This window comes from Siphateles boraxobius, unplaced genomic scaffold (genome assembly GCF_051911475.1).
Source record: "Siphateles boraxobius isolate OS27281-9 unplaced genomic scaffold, OSU_SipBor_1 47, whole genome shotgun sequence".
NCBI classification, from domain to species: domain Eukaryota; kingdom Metazoa; phylum Chordata; class Actinopteri; order Cypriniformes; family Leuciscidae; genus Siphateles; species Siphateles boraxobius.
This window is the reverse complement of record NW_027509108.1, coordinates 678,524-701,969: the sequence shown is the minus strand read 5'-3', so window position 1 is coordinate 701,969 and position 23,446 is coordinate 678,524. Positions and strand designations below refer to the sequence as shown.

Sequence of the window (23,446 nt, the reverse complement as noted above, 5' to 3'; positions counted from 1 at the left end):
GCATTCAAAAACAAAGGAAAACTCTGGAATAGTTTGACAATTACTCGCTGTTTTGTGTCCATGTGCATGTAACGTGCACAGAATATTATGATACGCGAGGGGATGGGTTTCAGAATTGCCACACAAACACATTTCCTCGGCATGGAGACTGCGGTCAGCGAGAGCACTGCACTGAACTGAGGACTGCAGACTCGACCGGGACTTCTGACCTCCAGCATCAGGACGGGCTTGTTTGTGTTCGTCTCGACCCCAGAACAGGCTCTTTTCCTCCGCCATGCCCGTCTCTGGAGCCTCGGAGTGAGTGTAACTGCTGAGCTTTGGGTTCGGGAGTGTGTTTGTGTGTGTGTGTTTAGACTGTGTATGGGATTCGTCAAAACAACGGTCTTTAGTTAAATATTTCAGCTCATTGAAGAGTGTTATAGTGTTTATAAGTATCTTTTTCAGCTGATTCATGAGGTTTGATCGTGAAAAGTAATGTGTGTGTGTGTGTGTGTGTGTGTGTGTGTGTGTGTGTGCGTGTTTGTGTTTGTTTTGGTAGTTTGATCTCGGCAGTAGACATAACTTTGCTCTAAAAACAGACCAGTCACATGAAGAAACAGGAGACCAAACAGCAGTGTGTGTGTGTGTGTTTGTGTTCACATTAGTGCGAACTGTTTTCATGTTTCATTCTCAATAAAACTCAGTTATAAAATAGCTTGAACCTTATGGACCAATATACTGCATTTTTTCTCAGTTTTGAATGTACATGGATTATTGATCTTTTATAAATTATATATATATATACACACACTATATATATATAATTGTTATATATACAGTATACATATATACAGTGTCTATATAGTTTTCTGACAGAAACCTTTCACACAAATTGATTGCATTTAAAATGCTTGAATGATATTCTATGTTTAATTCTGCCAGTTAAAAAGTGACATTTCATGCAGTGTATTGTAACTGTTCTGTGCTGTTTATTGTAATATTATTGTGCAGTCTACTATAATATTTATATGCCATGATTTTCAATATGGCTGATTCTGAATAAAAATCAGAAAAACAACAGTAGTAAGCTTTTACACATGTGCTGACTTGGCTTTCGTGAAGAATCATGCATGTACTTCCCTGTATATTATTAATCTTGTGGAAAATTGGATTGTGCACTGTTATAATTTGTGTGTGTGTGTGTGTGTGTGTGTGCGTGTGTGCGTGCGTGTGTGTTGATCAGTCCAAAGCCGGAGGATTTCTCCACTGCTATTCTGAAGCAGAAGATCCGGCCGAATCGACTGGTCGTGGATGAAGCCACCAATGAGGACAACAGTATTGTGTGCTTGTCACAGGTAATGTGTCTATTGGTGTGTGTGTGTGTGTGGTTCTGGTTGAGTGCTTAATAGCAAAAATATGAATTGCTTCAAACCGGTTTCCCCAAACATCTCCATGTATATTCCTGCACTCTTAGAAAATAAGGGTAAAAGTGTTTTTGTTTTTTTCTTACAGCGATACTATAGAAAAACGACTTTCGGTTAGCCAAAGTACCTTTCAGTGAACAGTTCTTATATACGAACCACTGTTTTCTTCTTGTGACCTTTTGTGCAATTTCATAGATATTTCCATCTAACATTCTGGGCTTGACATTAACTTTTTTCGCTCAGCAGCCGCTGTGGTTTTCCAAAGTTACAAGCCACAATTTTGACATCGATACCATGGGGAAAAACTGCCAAATTGATTGAATTTGTAATTCAATCTCATAATTTGGCAGCAGGATTATTAGGCTGCTGTCACTTTAAGAACTGACGCACAGATCCATTATACTGATACACATGCGTTTCTTTCTCAACTGTTGACATTCACTTATAACAAGACTGGCCAAGACTGCCATTTTGACATTTTGTGTGTATTTGAGTGTTTAAGCGCAATAAGCAGCGAAAAACAACTCAGTTCAAAATCAATATTTTTGACCACACTACATTGCACTTCGTTTATTATATCAGATGCCTTTTTAAAAGAAAAAAATAGAAAAAATGTATTGTTTATTTGTAATAGTGTGTGTGTGTGTGTGTGTGTGTGTCACAGGTTAAGATGGATGAGCTGCAGATGTTTCGGGGAGACACCGTGGTGTTGCGCGGTCGTAAACGGAAACAGACGGTCTGCATCGTCCTCACAGACGAGACGTGTAGCAACGAGCGCGTGCGCATGAACAGGGTCACGCGCAACAACCTGCGCGTGCGTCTCGGTGATGTCATCAGGTGCACGGCGATGACATCAGGCTTTACTGCATTTCCCAGCAACACCATTACATATATTCATTTCAAATTAGAGGCCTTAGCTGTGTCAGCAGTGGTACTTACACGTGTGTGTGTGTGTGTGTGTGTGTGTGTGTGTGTGTGTGTGTGTGTGTGTGTGTGTGTGTGTGTGTGTGTGTAGTATCCACGCCTGCCCAGATGTGAAATATGGGAAGCGCATCCATGTTCTACCCATTGACGACACTATCGAGGGGCTGACGGGAAACCTGTTCGATGTTTTCCTAAAGCCGTATTTTCTGGAGGCCTATCGGCCGGTTCACAAAGGTACACATGCTCATTCGGCCAGTTTATTAAAGTTTATTCATTCTGCATATGGGTTTAGGTTTGATATTGGGTGTTTGTTTTGAATTTACTTTGAGCTTTAGATTGACATTTGAACAGCTGGGCTTTAGATAAGAAGCAGGTTTAGGTAAGGATTAGACGATAAGACAGGGTTTTGTAATATGTTTGCAACTTCATTATCATTTTGCACACTGTTTACCAGAAGAGTTTGGAAAGACGCATAATTCATCGCATCCAACACTACCGATCTATTGAAAAACTCAATGGCAATAAGTTGAAAATGTTAGCCAATTAATCTGCCAATTATTATTGTACTAATATTTTTAAACTATTCTAGTATTTGTTAATACTTTGTTTGGCTTTTGATTTTATATTTTCAGTTTTCATTTTAATTTTAGTTTGTAATTTTATGCCATTTTTTATATTTTTATTTATTTCTATGTATTTTCCATCACTGCCAAATTGAGGAACTTCAATCAAACAAACTTTCAATCAATGCCAATATTCTCAAAATATTTTTTTTTATATTTTAGTTTTAATTTTATCATTAGTACCTTACTTATTTACGTTTTTAACACTTTGATTGGCTTTTATTTTTATATGATCATTTTTGATTTTAATTTTAGTTGGTACAGTAATGTTATGCCATTTTAAAATATATATTTCATTTTATTTTTAAGTGGATTTTTATTTCAGTTTTATTACTTGATGCCAAGGAAACCTTTCTCAGTTTTCATCTGATATTTATAGTGTATTCTACAACAGATTTATTTCAATTAATAAAAAATGATTTCCAATACTTTCAGTTCTGTTAACAATAAAAATGCGACAGATTATTATGCCATTTTTACAAAAATATTTCTATTGATTTTTGATTGATTTTTATTTCAGTTTTAGTACTTATTTTGATTAGCTGCCGGTTAAACTTTTTCATTTTTTGTTTTTTTCCTTTAAGATTTAAGGTTTTTCTTCTGTTATTTTTTCATTTTATTTTACTACAGCTTTATTTCAATTAATAATTTTTTTTGATGCAGCAGCAATGAAACAGATATGGACTAGATTACTACACACCCGCTGGTCTACACAACATATTCCATTATGCACCAAAACTGAATATGGATTTAGTTTATGTGGACACTTTCTGCAGGCGATATTTTCCTGGTGAGAGGAGGCATGAGAGCAGTGGAGTTTAAAGTGGTGGAAACAGACCCCGCCCCTCACTGCATCGTTGCCCCGGATACCATCGTCCACTGCGAGGGAGAACCAATCAAACGAGAGGTGAGTGTGATGTCATCATACCGGTACGGTTTCTCCATGTTAACCCTACGCCACGTCATGATGTGATATGTTGCCGGAGTCAGGACGAGGAGGAGAGTCTGAATGACATCGGCTATGATGACATCGGGGGGTGTCGGAAACAGCTGGCTCAGATTAAAGAGATGGTGGAGCTTCCTCTCAGACACCCCGGCCTGTTCAAAGCCATCGGAGTGAAGGCAAGAAACACTGCACACATCTAACACAATATATAACACTCATCTAGACATCATGTCCGTTTCTAAATAAAGAAAAGCCCTCGCTGTGGTTCCTCAGCCTCCGAGGGGGATCCTGCTGTACGGTCCTCCCGGGACGGGGAAAACACTGGTGGCTCGAGCGGTAGCCAATGAGACGGGAGCTTTCTTCTTCCTCATCAATGGTACAAACACACACTTGAGAACCACAGTCTGGCACTGAGAACGCTAAAAGACGCTTCATATTATCAAATTGACGGCACTGACATCATTGGATGAGAACAAAATTGAACAATATTTTGTTGTATGAACATCTCAACGTGCAATATGTCAAAAGAAAGAACAGAGCCTCTTCTTTTAAACAGCAAAAAGTTGTATTTTAGCTTCATGCATTATTTTTTTCAACACTTGAATGTGGGCGTTTAAAAAAAATTAAAAAAGCAACACTTTGAACACTTTTTTTTATTTATTTTTTTAAGTTAAGCCACCGCCAGTATTTTTGATAATTTTCACAAAACTTGTTGTTTGAAAATCTGAACATGCAATATATCAAAAGAAAGAACACCAGCCTCTTCTTTTAAACAACAACAAAAAACAATCCTCGCTTCATGTAATCTTTTTTTTTCACAACAACATTTTGAGCAAACAGCTGAGAAAATCGTGTTTTTTTTCCCAAAGACTACAACACTTATAAGCAATGCTTTTATCGCTGGATCTGCTCCTTTTTTTTGTAATGTCCTTAGGAAATTATGAAATGAGTTCAATTAAGCTATGAGCAATTTAACTGAAGACAATAGTGTCAGTAAACAGCTTATAACTGAATTGATCTCATTTAATAATTTCCTAAGAACATTACAGTTATTGACTTGAGCTGAATATTGTCAAGTGTTTTCACTGTTATACGGTAGGGGCTGCTATTACACAACTTCTGAAAGACTATCGAATCTCTGGATCAAAACACAAGCACAGAAGGAGCAGAAACCAGCGATAAAAGCATTGCTTATGCATGTTGTAGCCTTTGGAAAAACAAACAAACAAAAAAACGATTTCTCATGTTTTTGTTTAAAATCTTTTTTTACGAAAAGCCCACATTCAAGTGTTGAAAAAATAAGCATGCATGAAGTTAGAATTAAACTTTTTTTGGTTGTTTAAAAGAAGAGGCTGTTCTTTCTTTTGATATATTGCATGTTCAGATATTTATGAAACAAAATATTCAGGGTAAAAATATACACTGGCTGGGAAAGAGTTAACATTGTCATATCCATTACCATACCAAACACACAGAGTTGACATGACAGAAATGTATTTACCTTGATCCTTGCGACAAATGATTTTGTGGACAAAACAAGTATTGTATCAATTACATTTGGATGATGTATATCCATTTTCCAGGGCTTTTACCCTTATGAAAAGAAAATATATTTCCCACATATGAATCATCAATATATTAAATGGTTTAACAGTATATTTGAAAATATACAGAATAATACATAAGGAATTGCCGCTTTTCATATATTGAAAAATATGCGAGAATATATTTATCTATACATCTATATATATTTATATATCATAATGTATGTAATTTTACATTCAGTAATACACTTCTTAATATATAGATGTATATGTGATCAGATATGGTAGTGCATGTGTAATATATTGCATTATATTTTGCAGTATATTCCCATATATTTTCTTCCGTGAGGTTTGCTCTTCCGGTGGTGCATTTCCAGTGCTTTATGTTGTTGCTCTTGTATCCCAGGTCCTGAAATCATGAGCAAACTGGCAGGGGAGTCTGAGAGCAACCTGAGAAAAGCCTTCGAGGAGGCTGAGAAAAACGCCCCCGCCATCATCTTCATCGACGAGCTGGATGCAATCGCTCCGAAACGAGAGAAGGTACAGAGCGGAGAGCGAGAGGCCGGTGTGTTACGCGAGTGTGTGTGTCAGTGTTTAACGGTTGATGTCCGCAGACTCACGGCGAGGTTGAGCGCAGGATCGTGTCTCAGCTGCTCACACTGATGGACGGCCTGAAGCAGCGTGTTCATGTGGTGGTGATGGCAGCCACCAACAGACCCAACAGTGTGGATCCCGCTCTACGCCGCTTCGGTGCGAACACACACACACACACACACACACACACACACACACACACACACACACACACACACACACACACACACACACACACACACACACACACACACACACACACACACACACACACACACACACACACACACACACACATGCATGCACATATAATAGACATTCACACAAGTTGTGCTACTATATTTAAGTTACTGGCCATTCAGAAGTTCTACTAGCCAAAAAAAAGAGAGAAATAAACCAGATTAATCCGGTTTATTTTATTTTTTTCTCCTTTTCTTATACATTCAGATATATTTTCCTTTTTTCTTATATGCATGTATATAATATATATATATATTCAATTCAAAATTGCTTAATTGGCATGACTGTAAATAATACAAAATTGCCAAAGCTTGGAATACATATAAATGAATGAATGAAATCCAAATTTTATTATATATATATTGATATTTGTATTATTATTCTTATTCAAACAAGATCCTGTCATCCAGCATCTCCTCCCTTCCTCTTTCATCCTCATCCTTTTCACCAAAAATGTGTTTTAGGTGGAGAGATCAGTACAAAGAACATACAATTTTTTATAATGTTGGAAAATTACAGTCTTTTCTGTAAACCAAATGCTTTTTAATCTTCGCTTTTGCTTCAATGCAAATGTACAAGCGTGCCGTTATTTGTTGCGTTGTGACGTTTATGTGCAAGTAAGCCAGATATGAGCAGATTCTGCGCTACACGCTGTGTTTAATATATCACGACGACTCGCGAGTTTAGTATTTGCTCTAAATCTGTGCAGATTTGGTTAACACGAACTTCCCCAACAAAGTGAGTGAACATAATAAAGTAGCACGCCAAATTGGCCAGTGATTTTTACCCGCGTTTAAACCCTTAATACGCACTAGCGGCACATCCGGGAACTGAACTGTCGATTTCGTCACCGCCCCTTTTTAGGGGAACATAAACTAGACTTCCCATAGACTTCAATACAAAATAGCGTCACAAAACAACGTCCGTACACAGCCGACAGTCGTGAATAACTTATAAATTACTTGACATGTTTTATATTAGTGATTTATTATGTCCACCCTGCCTGCCATAGAGTGTGAAACATACATCTACAAACATAATTTGGTCAATTTAAAAACATGTCCCTTCATTCTCCCAGCGTCAAATTGGTGAAACAACGGGAGGTGGACATATAATTACATGACATGTTTTATATTAGTGATTTATTAAGTTATTCACGACTGTCGGCTGTGTACGGACGTTGTTTTGTGACACTATTTTGTATTGAAGTCTATGGGAAGTCTATTTTATTTTCCCCTAAAAGTGGGCGTGAATCTGTTCAGAGACATTCTATATGACGTTGTGCCGGTTGAGAGTATGGCCCAAAAAGTACTCTCTAAAGAAAGGTCAGTTGTAAGTGTTGGTTTGTGTCCTCTGCGCAGGTCGTTTTGATCGAGAGATTGACATCGGCATCCCTGATTCCACCGGCAGGCTGGAGATTTTACAGATTCACACCAAGAACATGAAACTATGGGAAGATGTGGACCTGGAGCGGGTGAGAATGAGAGAGTGATTGAGGTCTAATTCAGGGGTTTCCAATCCCTGTCCTTCACCTCCCTTTCTCTCTCTCTCTTATCCGCCATGCTCAGTTGAGGAGTGTGTTACATTCAACCGTAAGTGCACTGCGAAGTGGACTTTCAAGGGTATTCCACCATCTTAAGTATCTAATCGGAAACAGGTGTGTTTATGTGGCTGTTCATGCGAGTAAAGTGTGTGAGACACCACAGTTACAAGTCAGTGATGACTATGGGTTGAATAAGACAAAAAGACATTTTTAATATAACCAAATATACAAATGTATATTAAATGAAATCATGGTAATTTATATTAGATTTATTTAAAGAAGCATATTATGGCACCTTGAACTCCTCTAATATGCGCGACTTGAGTTAAGGGAGTTTGTTAAAGTCCCCCTGTTGTGAAAATCAAACTTTTAATGTTGTTTATGTCTATGCGGTGTTTTTAATATGCTTTAAGACATACCATGTGTAATTTCATATGTCGACACCATTGCTGAGTATTTTCTCCTTAAAACTGCAGTGAACCAAAGACAGTCTCAAAAACACGGTTTGAAATCGCTGGTGTTTCTGACGTCACAAACTACCTTGTAACCAATCAGATCAACGTGTGATCGTCAACCAGTGGATCTCTGAGCTGAGTGAGTGAGTGGAGGCAGGGCTAATTTGCATATTCATAGAACCACGCATACTAAATGAGGCAATGGTGTCGAGTTACATTCAAGATATTTTAAGGCTTGACCATTTTTCTTCAAGGAAAAAAAATTAAATATGTTATTTTGGGGATCAAAGATGAGTTTTAAGGGATAAAATGATTGACTACAGGGGGACTTTTAGACTCCCATTTTTAGGGGGCATAGGGACCCTGGCAATCGGGACGCACCCGAGTTCATGGCGCGAGCTCATGATCTGAATCAGGTGTTAGATAAGAGAGACATACACACTGTGCAGAGCGGGGAGGCGCGAGGACTGGAGTTGGGAACCCCTGGTCTAATTCATGTCTAGATGTGTGATACCTGTCTCTGTGCATGACAGATTGCGGCTGAAACACATGGGCATGTGGGAGCAGATATGGCCGCTCTGTGTTCAGAGGCAGCGCTGCAGGCCATCCGCAAAAAGATGACCTTAATCGACCTGGAGGACGACAGTATCGACGCAGAGCTCCTCAACTCACTGGCTGTCACCATGGATGACTTCAAGGTCAGCTTCAATTTTTATTTGTTGGTGGATATTGCTATTCTATTTGTGGCCTTTTTTTTAGATGTTCAGTATGACGACCGTTTAATGTTCTACATGTTTTGTTTGACTGTATGGATTGTTTAGGTGAGATACATGTGAGTTTTATTCTGTGACTGAATTAGAATTCATTTATAAATTATTATCTATTTATTTATTTATTCTTATTTGGAAATGCAGCATACACTGAGCCCAAGACAAATTTCCGTAAGGGGTCAATAAAGTATTGTATTGTATTCAGCGTTCACACATCCCGAACCAGAGGACAAATCTATTACCCAGATGTTGCTCGTTCACTGATCCAGAGATATAACAGAGATCTTGATGGTGCATTTAAGTATCAATTTGTATCAGATGTTTCTGCTTAAATTCTTTGGGAGGAATAAAAAGAAATTTATTCATATATTTTAACTAACCAAAAGCGAAGCTGTGTGGGATAGATGTAGTATAAAGCCACTAAAGGGACATGGTGATGGTGAAAAAAAAAATGAATGGGAGGATGATTTGTATTTCAATGCTTTTTCGTTCTCTCACAAAACTTTTGTGATGAAAATAATATAAGATGGAAGGAAAAACTGTATTTCAGTGCTTTTGCGAGCAGATGAAAAGCTTCTCTGGGGGAAAGCAATAGTTCTGCGAGCGAACGCAAAAGCATTTAAACTAGTTTTCCTCCCATCTCATATTTATTTCGATTGTCATGCCACTTCGTAAATGTACCTTGGGTTTAATGTTGTAATTTTTTTTTTATTACAACCTTGTTTTTTTCTCGGTTTATAGTCAAACTCCAACCTTCGAAAAGATTAAGATGTAAATATACTTGTTTATCTCTTGTGGAACTCATCGTTTGAGATTACTGGGGTCTTTTTTCCTCATAATAAATCATATGTCTTAAGCTAAAGTTTTCATTCGCTTTCCATTTATTGTTATTTTTGTCTACCGGAAACGATTGCCACATTGAAGAGATCTCATTAGTGAATAGTGTCTGCTGTCTCTTCCAGTGGGCTCTCAGTCAGAGTAACCCATCAGCGCTGAGGGAGACTTTAGTGGAGGTTCCTCAGGTAAACTGGGAGGACATCGGAGGACTCGACGAGGTGAAGCGAGAGTTACAGGAGCTGGTGCAGGTAAAACACAAACATACACACACATACAAACCGGCAGGGTCTAAAACTCACTTTTGTGTGTGTGACCAGCCATGAGACATAGATGAATCCTTATTAAAGTTACAAAAGTTATTCAGTCAATTCAGTAATGAGTGAATGAGTAACATTAAAAATACAGACAGCAGCAGGAAGCGAATGCACGGGTCCAATATACTGTGACACATGCATTTTGTTTCTCAACTGTTTACTTTCAGTTGAGACATAACTGACTCACTTGCTAAGACGGCCATTTTGACATAATTTAATTTGAATGTGTCTGTTCAAGAGTAAGAAATGAAAAAGCGCTCAATTAAGTATTCGCGCACTGAGACGTGGGTTTCTGGGAAGGCTCTTCTGATGTTTTCACACAGAAAACTTCCCTCAAAGCAAGAAACGAATTGAGTTCCTGTCATCTTAAAGCAACACTAAGTAAGATTTTTTACCTTAAAATAATGTTTCCAAAATCGTTTCAGTGGTTCATCAAGTCGTGACATGGTGAAATGCACTTATGCCACAGCTTTGCGGTCCTTTATCTGATATATGCACGCTATGTAAGATTGCCAGATCGGGTCGCGTTTCTGTAGTTCTAATGAGACATAAGAAAACTACCAATTTGACTTGCTTTACGGCAAGCGTTACAATTTCGTTTGTGATGTCGCAATACATCATACTTTCATTAAAAAAACATTTTGTAAACGTTGTTGACGTTTGGTCATGTTCATGTTCTCACCATTTTCATTATTAGAATTCATAAAAATTTTACTGGCCATTAACACCGTTTCACATACACTGCAACACCGATTTTTACTCATTTGGCTTTTGCCAAGTGTTAATTTTAAGCCCTGCAACAGGTATGAAGTGGCCATTCACAATCTCTCTCTCTCTCTCTCTCTCTCTCTCTCTCTCTCTCTCTCTCTCTCTCTCTCTCTCTCTCTCTCTCTCTCTCTCTCTCTCTCTCTCTCTCTCTCTCTCTCTCTCTCTCTCTCTCTCTCTCTCTCTCTCTCTCTCTCTCTCTCTCTCTCTCTCTCTCTCTCTCTCTCTCTCTGTGTTTAGTATCCTGTGGAGTATCCTGATAAATTCCTGAAGTTTGGAATGACTCCATCCCGAGGGGTTTTATTCTACGGTCCACCTGGTTGTGGCAAAACCCTACTAGCTAAAGCCATTGCCAATGAGTGCCAGGCTAACTTTGTGTCCATCAAAGGTATGTGTGAGAAACGAGTAAATTTAAAAAAGCATAGGATGAGTGTGTGTGTGTTTAATCTGTTCCATATTTTGCATTGATTGCAGGCCCAGAACTGCTCACCATGTGGTTTGGTGAATCAGAGGCAAACGTCAGAGATGTGTTTGATAAGGTGAACAAACTCCTGCTGTTTTACATGTGGTTTTAACATCCATCATGCATTACATGTGTTTCCTCTTTCCTGTGACCACTTGCGATTCTTCAAGGGAATAATTGTATACATACACTATCGTTCATTAGTTTGGGGTCGGTAAGAATGTTTGTTTTTAAAAGAAGAGTCTTATTAACAACCAGGCAGTCGCAAAATGGTAATATTGTGAAATATGATTACAATTTAAAATGTTTTCTATGGGAATGTATTAAAAAAAAAAATTATTCCTGTGATCAAAGCTGTATTTTCAGCATCATTTCTCCAGTCTTCAGTGTCACATGATCCTTCAGAAATCACTCTAATATGATGATCAAGAAACATTTGTGATTATTATCAGTGTTGAAATGTGTTAATGTGTTGTTTAATGAAGTATGGAAAGCGTGCAAGTATTTCTTTTTCAAGATAAGTTGAATAGAAAGTTCAAAAGAAGCATTTATTTGAAATGTAATCTTTTGTAACATTATAAATATCTTTACTGTCACTTTTGTAATGTATAATAATGTACTAACTCAAAACTGTTTTTTTGGAATTATTATGCTGTAAAAGAGTGAGTGGTATCCAGACACATTATTCTTTACACTATAACTGAAGTGTGGCCAGATGTGCGTTAACCGGTGACCTCACGATTTTAATGTTCCACTCAAAGCGTTCTAAACTCCATTTAGAATTCAGAGATTGCGTTCTAACACAAACTGCTTCACATGCTGCGTGTGTTGCCGTGGTAACAGGCCCGGCAGGCGGCCCCGTGTATCCTGTTCTTCGACGAGCTGGACTCCATCGCTAAATCCCGAGGGGGCGGAGCTGGAGACGCAGGAGGAGCGGCTGACAGGGTCATCAACCAGATCCTGACCGAAATGGACGGGATGAGCGACAAGAAGAACGTCTTTATCATCGGCGCCACCAACAGGTACAAAAAAAAACATGAGAAGTGGATCCCGTCTGTCGCTCTTAAATATATATTATACTAATATTAAATTGAATCAGTGGTATAAATGTAATTAGTATATTTTTGGGTACTTTATAGTTTGACTGAGTATCAAAGACTTTTACTCTCTACTTGATTACATTTTTTAATAACAAAATGAACTGTTTCCTCCAATACATTTGTGACATAGGCCTGACATCATCGATCCTGCAATCCTGAGACCCGGTCGCTTGGATCAGTTGATTTACATCCCTCTCCCTGACATGGGCTCTCGCTCCGCCATCCTACGCGCAAACCTCCGCAAGTCCCCGGTGGCTAAGGTCATTCTCTCTCACACACACACACACACACACACACACACACACACACACACACACACACACACACACACACACACACACACACACACACACACACACAGTCACGCACACAGTCACGCACACAGAGTCCCGCACACACAGAGTCGCTCGCACACACAGAGTCGCTCGCACACACAGAGTCGCTCGCACACACAGAGTCGCTCGCACACACAGAGTCGCTCGCACACACAGAGTCGCTCGCACACACAGAGTCGCTCGCACACACAGAGTCGCTCGCACACACAGAGTTGCGCACACACAGAGTCGCACACACACACCCCTACCCATCACAGAAAACTTTATGCATTTTTACATTTTGAATATAACACTGTTTAGAATGTTTTAAAGCCATTTGAAATACGAGGCCTCAGGAAATGTCCTCATAAATCTCGTGTAATACCCATGTCATTATACAAATTTCTGTCCTCATAAATCACAAAAACAAAACACACACACACACACAGACACAAGGTCTCAGGAAATATCCTCATAAATCACATGTAATATCAGTGTAATAACCATGTCATTATACAATTTTCTGTCCTGGTAAATAACCCACACACACACACGCCTCCTCACGAACGCTCTAACGGTGTGTTCCTCAGGACGTGGACCTGGCGTATCTGTCCCGGATAACGGAGGGCTTCTCGGGAGCGGACCTGACGGAGATCTGTCAGAGGGCCTGTAAGCTGGCCATCAGAGAAGCCATCGAGGCAGAGATCCGTGTGGAGAGACAGCGCCAGGAAGGCAAAGACACTGCTATGGTGAGTGTGTGTGTGTATGTGAGTGAGAAAAACACTGTATCCAGCCGTGAGTGTGTGTGTGCTGAACACGAGTTTAGAGAGAGTGGTAAAGTTGTTGATTTCTAAAGGGCAGCTGACTGTTTTATAAGCTGGTCTTGGCCACCAACAAAGCAGAACTCAATGAAGAACACACATGCATAAGGAACACACATGCATAAAGAAGAACATACATGCTAAAGAACACACATGCATAAAGAACACACATGCATAAAGAACACACATGCATAAAGAAGAACATACATGCATAAAGAAGAACACACATGCATAAAGAAGAACACGCATGCATAAAGAAGAACATACATGCATAAAGAAGAACACGCATGCATAAAGAAGAACACGCATGCATAAAGAAGAACACGCATGCATAAAGAAGAACACACATGCATAAAGAACACACATGCATAAAGAAGAACATACATGCATAAAGAAGAACACGCATGCATAAAGAACACACATGCATAAAGAACACACATGCATAAAGAAGAACATACATGCATAAAGAAGAACATACATGCATAAAGAAGAACATACATGCATAAAGAAGAACACGCATGCATAAAGAAGAACATACATGCATAAGGAAGAACACGCATGCATAAAGAAGAACACACATGCATAAGGAAGAACACACATGCATAAAGAAGAACACACATGCATAAAGAAGAACACACATGCATAAAGAAGAACATACATGCATAAAGAAGAACATACATGCATAAAGAACACACATGCATAAAGAAGAACACACATACATAATGAAGAACACACATACATAATGAAGAACACACATGCATAAAGAAGAACATACATGCATAAAGAAGAACACACATGCATAAAGAAGAACACACATGCATAAAGAAGAACACACATGCATAAAGAAGAACACACATGCATAATGAAGAACACACATGCATAAAGAAGAACATACATGCATAAAGAAGAACATACATGCATAAAGAAGAACACACATCCATAAAGAAGAACATACATGCATAAAGAACACACATGCATAAAGAAGAACACACATGCATAATGAAGAACACACATGCATAAAGAAGAACATACATGCATAAAGAAGAACACACATGCATAAAGAAGAACACACATGCATAAAGAAGAACATACATGCATAAAGAAGAACACACATACATAATGAAGAACACACATGCGTAAAGAACACACATACATAATGAAGAACACACATACATAATGAAGAACACACATGCATAAAGAAGAACACACATGCATAAAGAAGAACACACATGCATAAAGAACACACATACATAATGAAGAACACACATGCATAATGAAGAACACACATGCATAAAGAACACCACACATGCATAAAGAAGAACACACATGCATAAAGAACACATGCATAAAGAAGAACACACATGCATAAAGAAGAACACACATGCATAAAGAAGAACACATGCATAAAGAAGAACACACATGCATAAAGAAGAACATACATGCATAAAGAAGAACACACATGCATAAAGAAGAACACACATGCATAAAGAAGAACACACATGCATAAAGAACACACATGCATAAAGAAGAACACGCATGCATAAAGAAGAACACGCATGCATAAAGAAGAACACGCATGCATAAAGAAGAACACACATGCATAAAGAAGAACACGCATGCATAAAGAAGAACACGCATGCATAAAGAACACACATGCATAAAGAAGAACACACATGCATAAAGAAGAACATACATGCATAAAGAAGAACACACATGCATAAAGAAGAACACACATGCATAAAGAAGAACACACATGCATGAAGAAGAACACACATGCATAAAGAAGAACACACATGCATAAAGAAGAACACGCATGCATAAAGAAGAACACGCATGCATAAAGAACACACATGCATAAAGAAGAACACACATGCATAAAGAACACACATGCATAAAGAAGAACACACATGCATAAAGAAGAACACGCATGCATAAAGAAGAACACGCATGCATAAAGAAGAACACGCATGCATAAAGAACACACATGCATAAAGAACACGCATGCATAAAGAAGAACACACATGCATAAAGAAGAACACGCATGCATAAAGAACACACATGCATAAAGAAGAACACGCATGCATAAAGAACACACATGCATAAAGAACACACATGCATAAAGAAGAACACACATGCATAAAGAAGAACACGCATGCATAAAGAAGAACACGCATGCATAAAGAAGAACACACATGCATAAAGAAGAACACACATGCATAAAGAAGAACACGCATGCATAAAGAAGAACACGCATGCATAAAGAAGAACACACATGCATAAAGAAGAACACACATGCATAAAGAAGAACACGCATGCATAAAGAACACACATGCATAAAGAACACACATGCATAAAGAAAACACATGCATAAAGAAGAACACACATGCATAAAGAACACGCATGCATAAAGAAGAACACACATGCATAAAGGAGATCACACATGCATAATTTGATTTGATTTGATTTTGATTTATTGGTTTATTTAAAAGGGGACAGTGCAATTTCATAAAACGCATGAACAAACATGGTTAAAAAAGCCAGAATTAGCCAAAAGGTTATTTTTCATCTTTAGTCCCCTGGCCAAGATGTAAAAAAAAGCATTACAATACAAACAAGAAAATACATTTCAAAGTCTATGGCTATATTGACTACAATATAACTAGAATATAAATAACACTATAAGATAACTTAGGGTACACTGTACCTGTTAGAAAAATAAGACACACAAAAACACATTTTCAAAAAGGCTATAGTATATTAAATATATAATACAACTCAATAGGCTCGGCTTTTAATGTTGGCAGACATAATTGTTAATGAGCCAAATTTTCACTTTTTTTTATAAAAGCCTTGTAAATGTTGAGCTGTCTAACCTCCTCAGGTATAGAGTTCCATTCAGCGGCGCCCCTCACTGACCAGGCCGAGCGACTAAAGCGCTCCTGGGCAGAGGGACAACACAGTCCCCTCTGGCAGAGCTTCGAGTGACACGCTCTGATCTGTTTCTTTGGCTGATGAACTCAGCCAGAGGAGCTGGGGCCAAATCATGTGTCACTTTGTATATAAGACTCATATCTAAAAACTTATGAATACTGTCCCAGTTTAAAAGGCTGTGTTTTTTTAAAATTGCACAGTGATGATAGTGCCTTGGTTTTTTGTCCATGATTTTAAAGCTTGTTTATATAATGTTTCCAAAGGTCTTTTTGCGCTCTGACTTGCTTGAGACCTACTTGTTAAACAGTAATTGAGGTGGCTGAAAATCATGGAATGTAAATAAAGTAGTGCAGCTTCGGTTGACATGTCATTTCGAATTGAGCGGAAATTTGCAAGATTAAACTTTATTATTTTACATAATTTTTCAATATGGGCTTTAAAGGAAAGATTTGAATCTGTTATATCCGGATTAAATGAAGCTCCATTGGTTTTACTGAAGAACATACCTACAGTTTTTGAAATATTTAGCTGCAGGCAGTTCTCCTGCAACCAAGATGTAACACGAGTCATGGCTTTAGTGAGTTTATCTGCAACAATGTCTTTAGAGCAACCATGAACAAATAGAACAGTGTCATCCGCATACATTAAACATTCTACTTCAGAGCAAACATTAGGCAAGTCATTGACATAAAGGCTAAATAAGAGGGGCCTAATATTGAGCCCTGAGGAACCCCGGTAGTTAGCTTAAGAGACTTAAGAGAATTGCAGTTGTTAATTACTACAGATTGTGTACGATCATGCAGGTAGGATTCAAACCCACTAACAGTATCACAAGAGAATTTAAATTGTGGAAGCTTGTTGAGTAGAACTGAGTGGTTTACTGTATCAAAGGCTTTTTTGAGATCCAAGAATACCGCCCCTACTTCTCCCCCCTTGTATAGAGAAGATTTTATTTTCTCAATAAAAAGGCACGTGGTCGGTAGTTATTCACGGAGGTAGATAGACCAGACTTAAAAACTGGCGTAACAATAGCAGATTTCCAGGCCTTTGGAAAGTGACCACTGGAAATAGATAGATTAATAATAGAAGCAATGGGAGTAGCTAGAGCGGATCCTGAATCTTTAAGCATGTTCCTGTCCATAGCAAATACATCCCTGGCCTTAGATGGTTTTAGTGTTTTAATTATGTCAATGACTTTAGTCTCAGTGATGTTTGCTATGATGAAAGACTGTGTTGCAGACACTAAGTGTTCTTTTGTTTGTTTTATTGTAAAGTTCTTAGAGATTTCTGCTACCGATTTAATAAAATAGTTGTTAAAAGCATCAGCTATTACCTTGGGTTCTGTTAAAAAATCTCCATTTAATTCAATTTGCATTTGTTTTGTCTTATTTTTGTGGGACTCACCTGTCAGTTTTTTTTATGTAATGCCAGGTTATTTTAGAATTTCCACGTGCACTATTCAAAGCAGTAATGAAAAAGTCAGCTTTAGATCTCCTTATTTCTCTCACTACTCTATTTCTTAAAGTGATAAATTGATGCCTGTTATATCCTGATTTTACAGCCAGCTTCAAGAAATGATCGCGTTCTTTCATCAATTTCAGGACAGATTCATTTAACCATGGAAGGCCATTTTTTTTAGCTCGTAATCTAATTTTCCGTGTAAATTGTGTAATTATTTGCTGTATTTTATTAGAAAATAGAGAACAATCCTTGTCCAAGTTAATGCCAGAGAGTAATTCATCCCAGTTTACATCATCGATTGAATCTATGAAGTTTTGTTGTTCCTGCTTTGGTATCCTAAAGGATTCTGTGGCTTGCAAAGGTTTAAAACGCTTTTTATTTAATGTTCTGGTGACCATTGTGAGATTGTGATCAGACAATCCAGTAAGCATATTATATGATTTCAAAATCCTTTCTGGCCTGTTTGTAAAAGCTAAATCAATTTGAGTGCTCGTAGAGTTTGTAATTCTCGTAGCACCATTAATCACCTGAGCCATATCCATTTTATCCATTACCTTTTTCAAGTTTTTCCTGATTTGCTTGACCTCCCAATTAACATTCAGGTCACCTAATATTATAAGTTAATTTGAAGGATTAAGTTGTTTTAATAAAATATCCAACTTTTCATAAAAATCTACATTTGATGAAGGAGGTCTATAAATAACCATAAGAATAAACGACATTTGCGGTGACAAAAATACATTTAAACCAATAAATTCCAAATCATTCTCGTCTGTGACATGAATTTCATTACAGTTAAGTGTCCTTGGCATAAATCATAACCCCCCCCCCCCCCCCCTTCCCTTGGAACCCTGTCTGTCTTAACGAAACATTTGATAACCAGGTATAAATATTATTGCAGAGGGTGAAGTTTCCTTAAGCCATGCCTCAGAAAGGCATAAGAAGTCAATATTTGAATCAGTAAGTAGGTGGCGGACTTAATCACTTTTTAACTTGATACTTCGTATATTTAAATGTGCACATAGAATACCTTTCGGTTTAGATCTTGAGTCCCAAATTAGTTTGGAGTTATTAACTGTCTGAAATACCCCAAATTTCCGGTGTTTTATTATCGCTGGGTTTGGGGGTTTCCTGTTTCTATTGTTGACATTATTCGCAGTTAGCTCCACAACTTCTGCGCTGTCACCCGTTGCACAGCTCCCAAACTCAAGAGAAAGAGAAGATGGGACTCAAACTTTACGCGCCGATACAGAAAGGGCCTGACAGCCGCCTGGGGAGGCCAGCGAACCGGCCGTTTTATTACGTCCGCTAGGGATGAGACGCAATAAGTTGAAGACTGCAGAAATGCGACAGGCTTCCAGCAGGCCATCAGACAAAAGGAAAGAACCAAAGAAGATGCATGCATAAAGAAGAACACGCATGCATAAAGAACACACATGCATAAAGAAGAACACGCATGCATAAAGAACACACATGCATAAAGAAGAACACACATGCATAAAGAAGAACACGCATGCATAAAGAACACACATGCATAAAGAAGAACACACATGCATAAAGAAGAACACGCATGCATAAAGAACACACATGCATAAAGAAGAACACACATGCATAAAGAACACGCATGCATAAAGAACACACATGCATAAAGAAGAACACACATGCATAAAGAACACACATGCATGAAGAAGAACACGCATGCATAAAGAAGAACACACATGCATAAAGAAGAACACACATGCATAAAGAACACACATGCATAAAGAAGAACACATATGCATAAAGAACACACATGCATGAAGAAGAACACGCATGCATGAAGAAGAACACGCATGCATAAAGAAGAACACACATGCATAAAGAACACACATGCATAAAGAAGAACACACATGCATAAAGAAGAACACACATGCATAAAGAAGAACACACATGCATAAAGAAGAACACACATGCATAAAGAAGAACACGCATGCATAAAGAAGAACACGCATGCATAAAGAAGAACACACATGCATAAAGAAGAACACACATGCATAAAGAAGAACACGCATGCATAAAGAACACACATGCATAAAGAAGAACACACATGCATAAAGAAGAACACGCATGCATAAAGAACACACATGCATAAAGAAGAACACACATGCATAAAGAAGAACACACATGCATAAAGAAGAACACACATGCATAAAGAAGAACACACATGCATAAAGAAGAACATAGATGCATAAAGAAGAACACACATGCATAAAGAACACACATGCATAAAGAAGAACACACATGCATAAAGAAGAACACGCATGCATAAGGAAGAACACACATGCATAAAGAAGAACACACATGCATAAAGAAGAACACGCATGCATAAAGAACACACATGCATAAAGAAGAACACACATGCATAAAGAAGAACACGCATGCATAAAGAACACACATGCATAAAGAAGAACACACATGCATAAAGAAGAACACACATGCATAAAGAAGAACACACATGCATAAAGAAGAACACACATGCATAAAGAAGAACATAGATGCATAAAGAAGAACACACATGCATAAAGAACACACATGCATAAAGAAGAACACACATGCATAAAGAAGAACACGCATGCATAAAGAACACACATGCATAAAGAAGAACACACATGCATAAAGAAGAACACACATGCATAAAGAAGAACACGCATGCATAAAGAAGAACACGCATGCATAAAGAAGAACACACATGCATAAAGAAGAACACGCATGCATAAAAAACACATGCATAAAGAAGAACACACATGCATAAAGAAGAATACACATGCATAAAGAAGAATACACATGCATAGAGAAGAACACACCATGAATGTTGCAACTGTAGAAATGGAAATATTTGTTGTTGGTTAAAAGAATATTGTTGTTTGTTTCCACCTCGGTTTTGTGAGCAATTTAAGAATTCAATTTAATTTGAAGAGGCAACATTGATGTCAGACTTTATTACTAATTTTAAATATTGTATTAAAATAATCTTTACAAACAGTTAGGGAAATTTTTTTCCTTACTCAAGTTATGTTAGTAGCTAAAAACAAAACAAAGATGAAACGAGTCAACCTCACTAATCAAATGTCAAACTAATGAGCGTTCTGAGTAATCCCTTGTGTCTGACGTCTCTTAAAGTCCCCCTGTAGTCAGTCATTTTATCCCTTATCACTCATCTTTGATCACCAAATGACATATTTAAATGTTTTTTCCTTGAATAAAAATTATTCATGCCTTAAAATATCTTGAATGTAACTCGACACCCTTGCCTCATTTAGTATTCTTGGTTCTATGAATATGCAGATGAGCCCCGCCTCCACTCACCCACTCCAGCTCAGAGATCCACTCGTTGACGATCACACGTTGATCTGATTGGTTACAAGGTAGTTTGTGACGTCAGAAACACTAGTGATTGTTTTTGAGACTGTCTTTGGTTCACTGCAGTTTTAAGAAGAAAATACTCAGCAATGGTGTCGACTTATGAATATACACATGGTTTTTCTTAAAGCATATTAAAAACACCACATATACACATAAACAACATTAAAAGCTGGATTTTCACCACAGGGGGACTTTAACACTTTATATTGTGTGTTTACAGTGTGATATACAAACACGCCATTCATACCTGTGCATTATTCCTTCATAACTGTTTCCAGGATGATGATTATGACCCGGTGCCTGAGATCAGGAAGGATCATTTCGAGGAAGCCATGAGATTTGCTCGTCGCTCGGTTAGTGATAACGACATACGCAAGTATGAGATGTTTGCTCAGACTCTTCAACAGAGCCGTGGATTTGGGAACTTCAGGTACTCAAACACATAAACACGCAAATCAACATGCACCCATGCTACTTTTTCTAAATGTCATAATCATTTGTTAACAAACAAGTATTTATTACTTCAATGATCTCATTAAATTATCACATTGTTTGTTTAAATGAATAAATTTTTAGCTAACTGATTTTGTATGTCCACATTTCTGAAATGCATAACTTAGACAGTCAGCTCTGATAACAGATCTCTCTAAATTGTAATGTGGACTCATGCATTTTCTGTAAAGCTGCTTGGAACTGTGTATTGTGAAAAGTGCTACAAATGAATATGAATTGAATTGAATTGAAATCAAAGGTATTTCATATCATACCTCGTTTTGTAATGCAAATAATCATTGTTTGCCTCGTCGTCAGGTTTCCTACAGCGGCTCAGTCAGGTGGAGGTCAAGGGTCAGGCCAAGGCTCGGGGGGGCAGTTCAGAAATGATGGAGATGATGACCTCTATCAGTGATCAAGATCAACTCCTGAGAGAAGAGATGAAACTCGCTTGGGACTGGAATCAGCACATTATTATTAAAGGGACAGTTAACCTCATCTTCTTTTGTGTTCGACAGAGGAAAGAAACTCGTTCAGGTTTGGAACAGCTTGAGCAAATGATGACAGAATCTTTATTTTTGGGTGAACTGTCCCTTTAACATTGGAAACAACCAATATCTGTATGTTGTGTTTTTTTTTTTTTCTGACAGGGATTATAATCTCTTTTAGTTCTGCGAGAAACTAATGTCAGAAATATTAAATTGAATCAGTGGTGTAAATGTAGTTAGTTACCGTACTTAAGTATATTTTGTGGTGCGGATTTTGACTGAGTATCAAAGACTTTGACTCTCTACTTGACTACATATTTGAAGTAAATGTACTTTTTACTCCAATACATTTGTGATGAGTAATGCAATTACTCCTTACGTTTCGCATGGCACCTAACTTTTTCCTCAGCAGTTTATCTCTGCTACAAAAGAAGTGGGATCGCCATCTACAGGGAATTGAAGGTAGTATATTTAGTGTGTTTTGCCCTTGTTCACAAAAACTTGTCAACAAGGCCACTTCACATGAATGCGAGTGCATTAGCAGGTATTGTGATTAGCAGGTGTTTCATATATTAGCAGAGGACATGAATGCCAGCATGTCCAGTGCAAGTAGGCGTTGATTACTTATTTTTACTTAACGTTATTTTATTTATCCATTATATTGAAGAGAACTTTCTGAAGGATATTGGTTTTATGTTCTTTTTGAGCTTAACTGAGACTTGAGTGTCTGTAGATGTTTAAGAGGCTGTTGTGTCAACCTTGATTAATTGCAATTTTGAAGTGTTCAGTTTTATTTTAAGTGAATAAACATGCGATTGCTCTCCTCACAAATCAACTGTTTCATGTTTCATGTCAATGGCATGTCTCTTAGGTGTTGAGGATTAGTGCATCTTTGAGCTCACATTCAGTATGAGTAAAAAACTTACGTACTGTTAAAATCAGATACCCTTTCCAGTTTCACAGACAGGCGTAAAATAGTCCCAGAATAAAATGCATGTTTGAGACATTTTAACTGA

At 37.8% G+C, this 23,446-nt stretch overlaps 1 protein-coding gene across 1 annotated transcript; it reads left to right on the top strand.

Annotated features, from left to right (window-relative positions):
- On the top strand, positions 1 to 23,261 carry LOC143710371 (transitional endoplasmic reticulum ATPase). Its single transcript, XM_077201319.1, has 19 exons — positions 1 to 297; positions 1,223 to 1,334; positions 2,068 to 2,240; positions 2,419 to 2,561; positions 3,727 to 3,857; positions 3,941 to 4,072; positions 4,170 to 4,272; positions 5,847 to 5,980; positions 6,055 to 6,190; positions 7,636 to 7,748; positions 8,806 to 8,970; positions 10,005 to 10,127; positions 11,199 to 11,346; positions 11,433 to 11,497; positions 12,265 to 12,443; positions 12,652 to 12,781; positions 13,426 to 13,584; positions 21,729 to 21,880; positions 22,261 to 23,261. Exons 1-19 carry the CDS (start codon positions 275 to 277, stop codon positions 22,355 to 22,357), a joined length of 2,418 nt encoding a protein of 805 aa, XP_077057434.1. The 5' UTR covers positions 1 to 274; the 3' UTR covers positions 22,358 to 23,261.
- Positions 23,262 to 23,446: the final 185 nt, after the last annotated feature.

Coding starts and splice junctions, on each gene's coding strand:
- LOC143710371 (XM_077201319.1), top strand. CDS start 275: ATGCCCGTCTCTGGAGCCTCGGA. Junction 2,562..3,726: donor CTATCGGCCGGTTCACAAAG/GTACACATGCTC, acceptor CACTTTCTGCAG/GCGATATTTTCCTGGTGAGA. Junction 6,191..7,635: donor TCCCGCTCTACGCCGCTTCG/GTGCGAACACAC, acceptor TCCTCTGCGCAG/GTCGTTTTGATCGAGAGATT.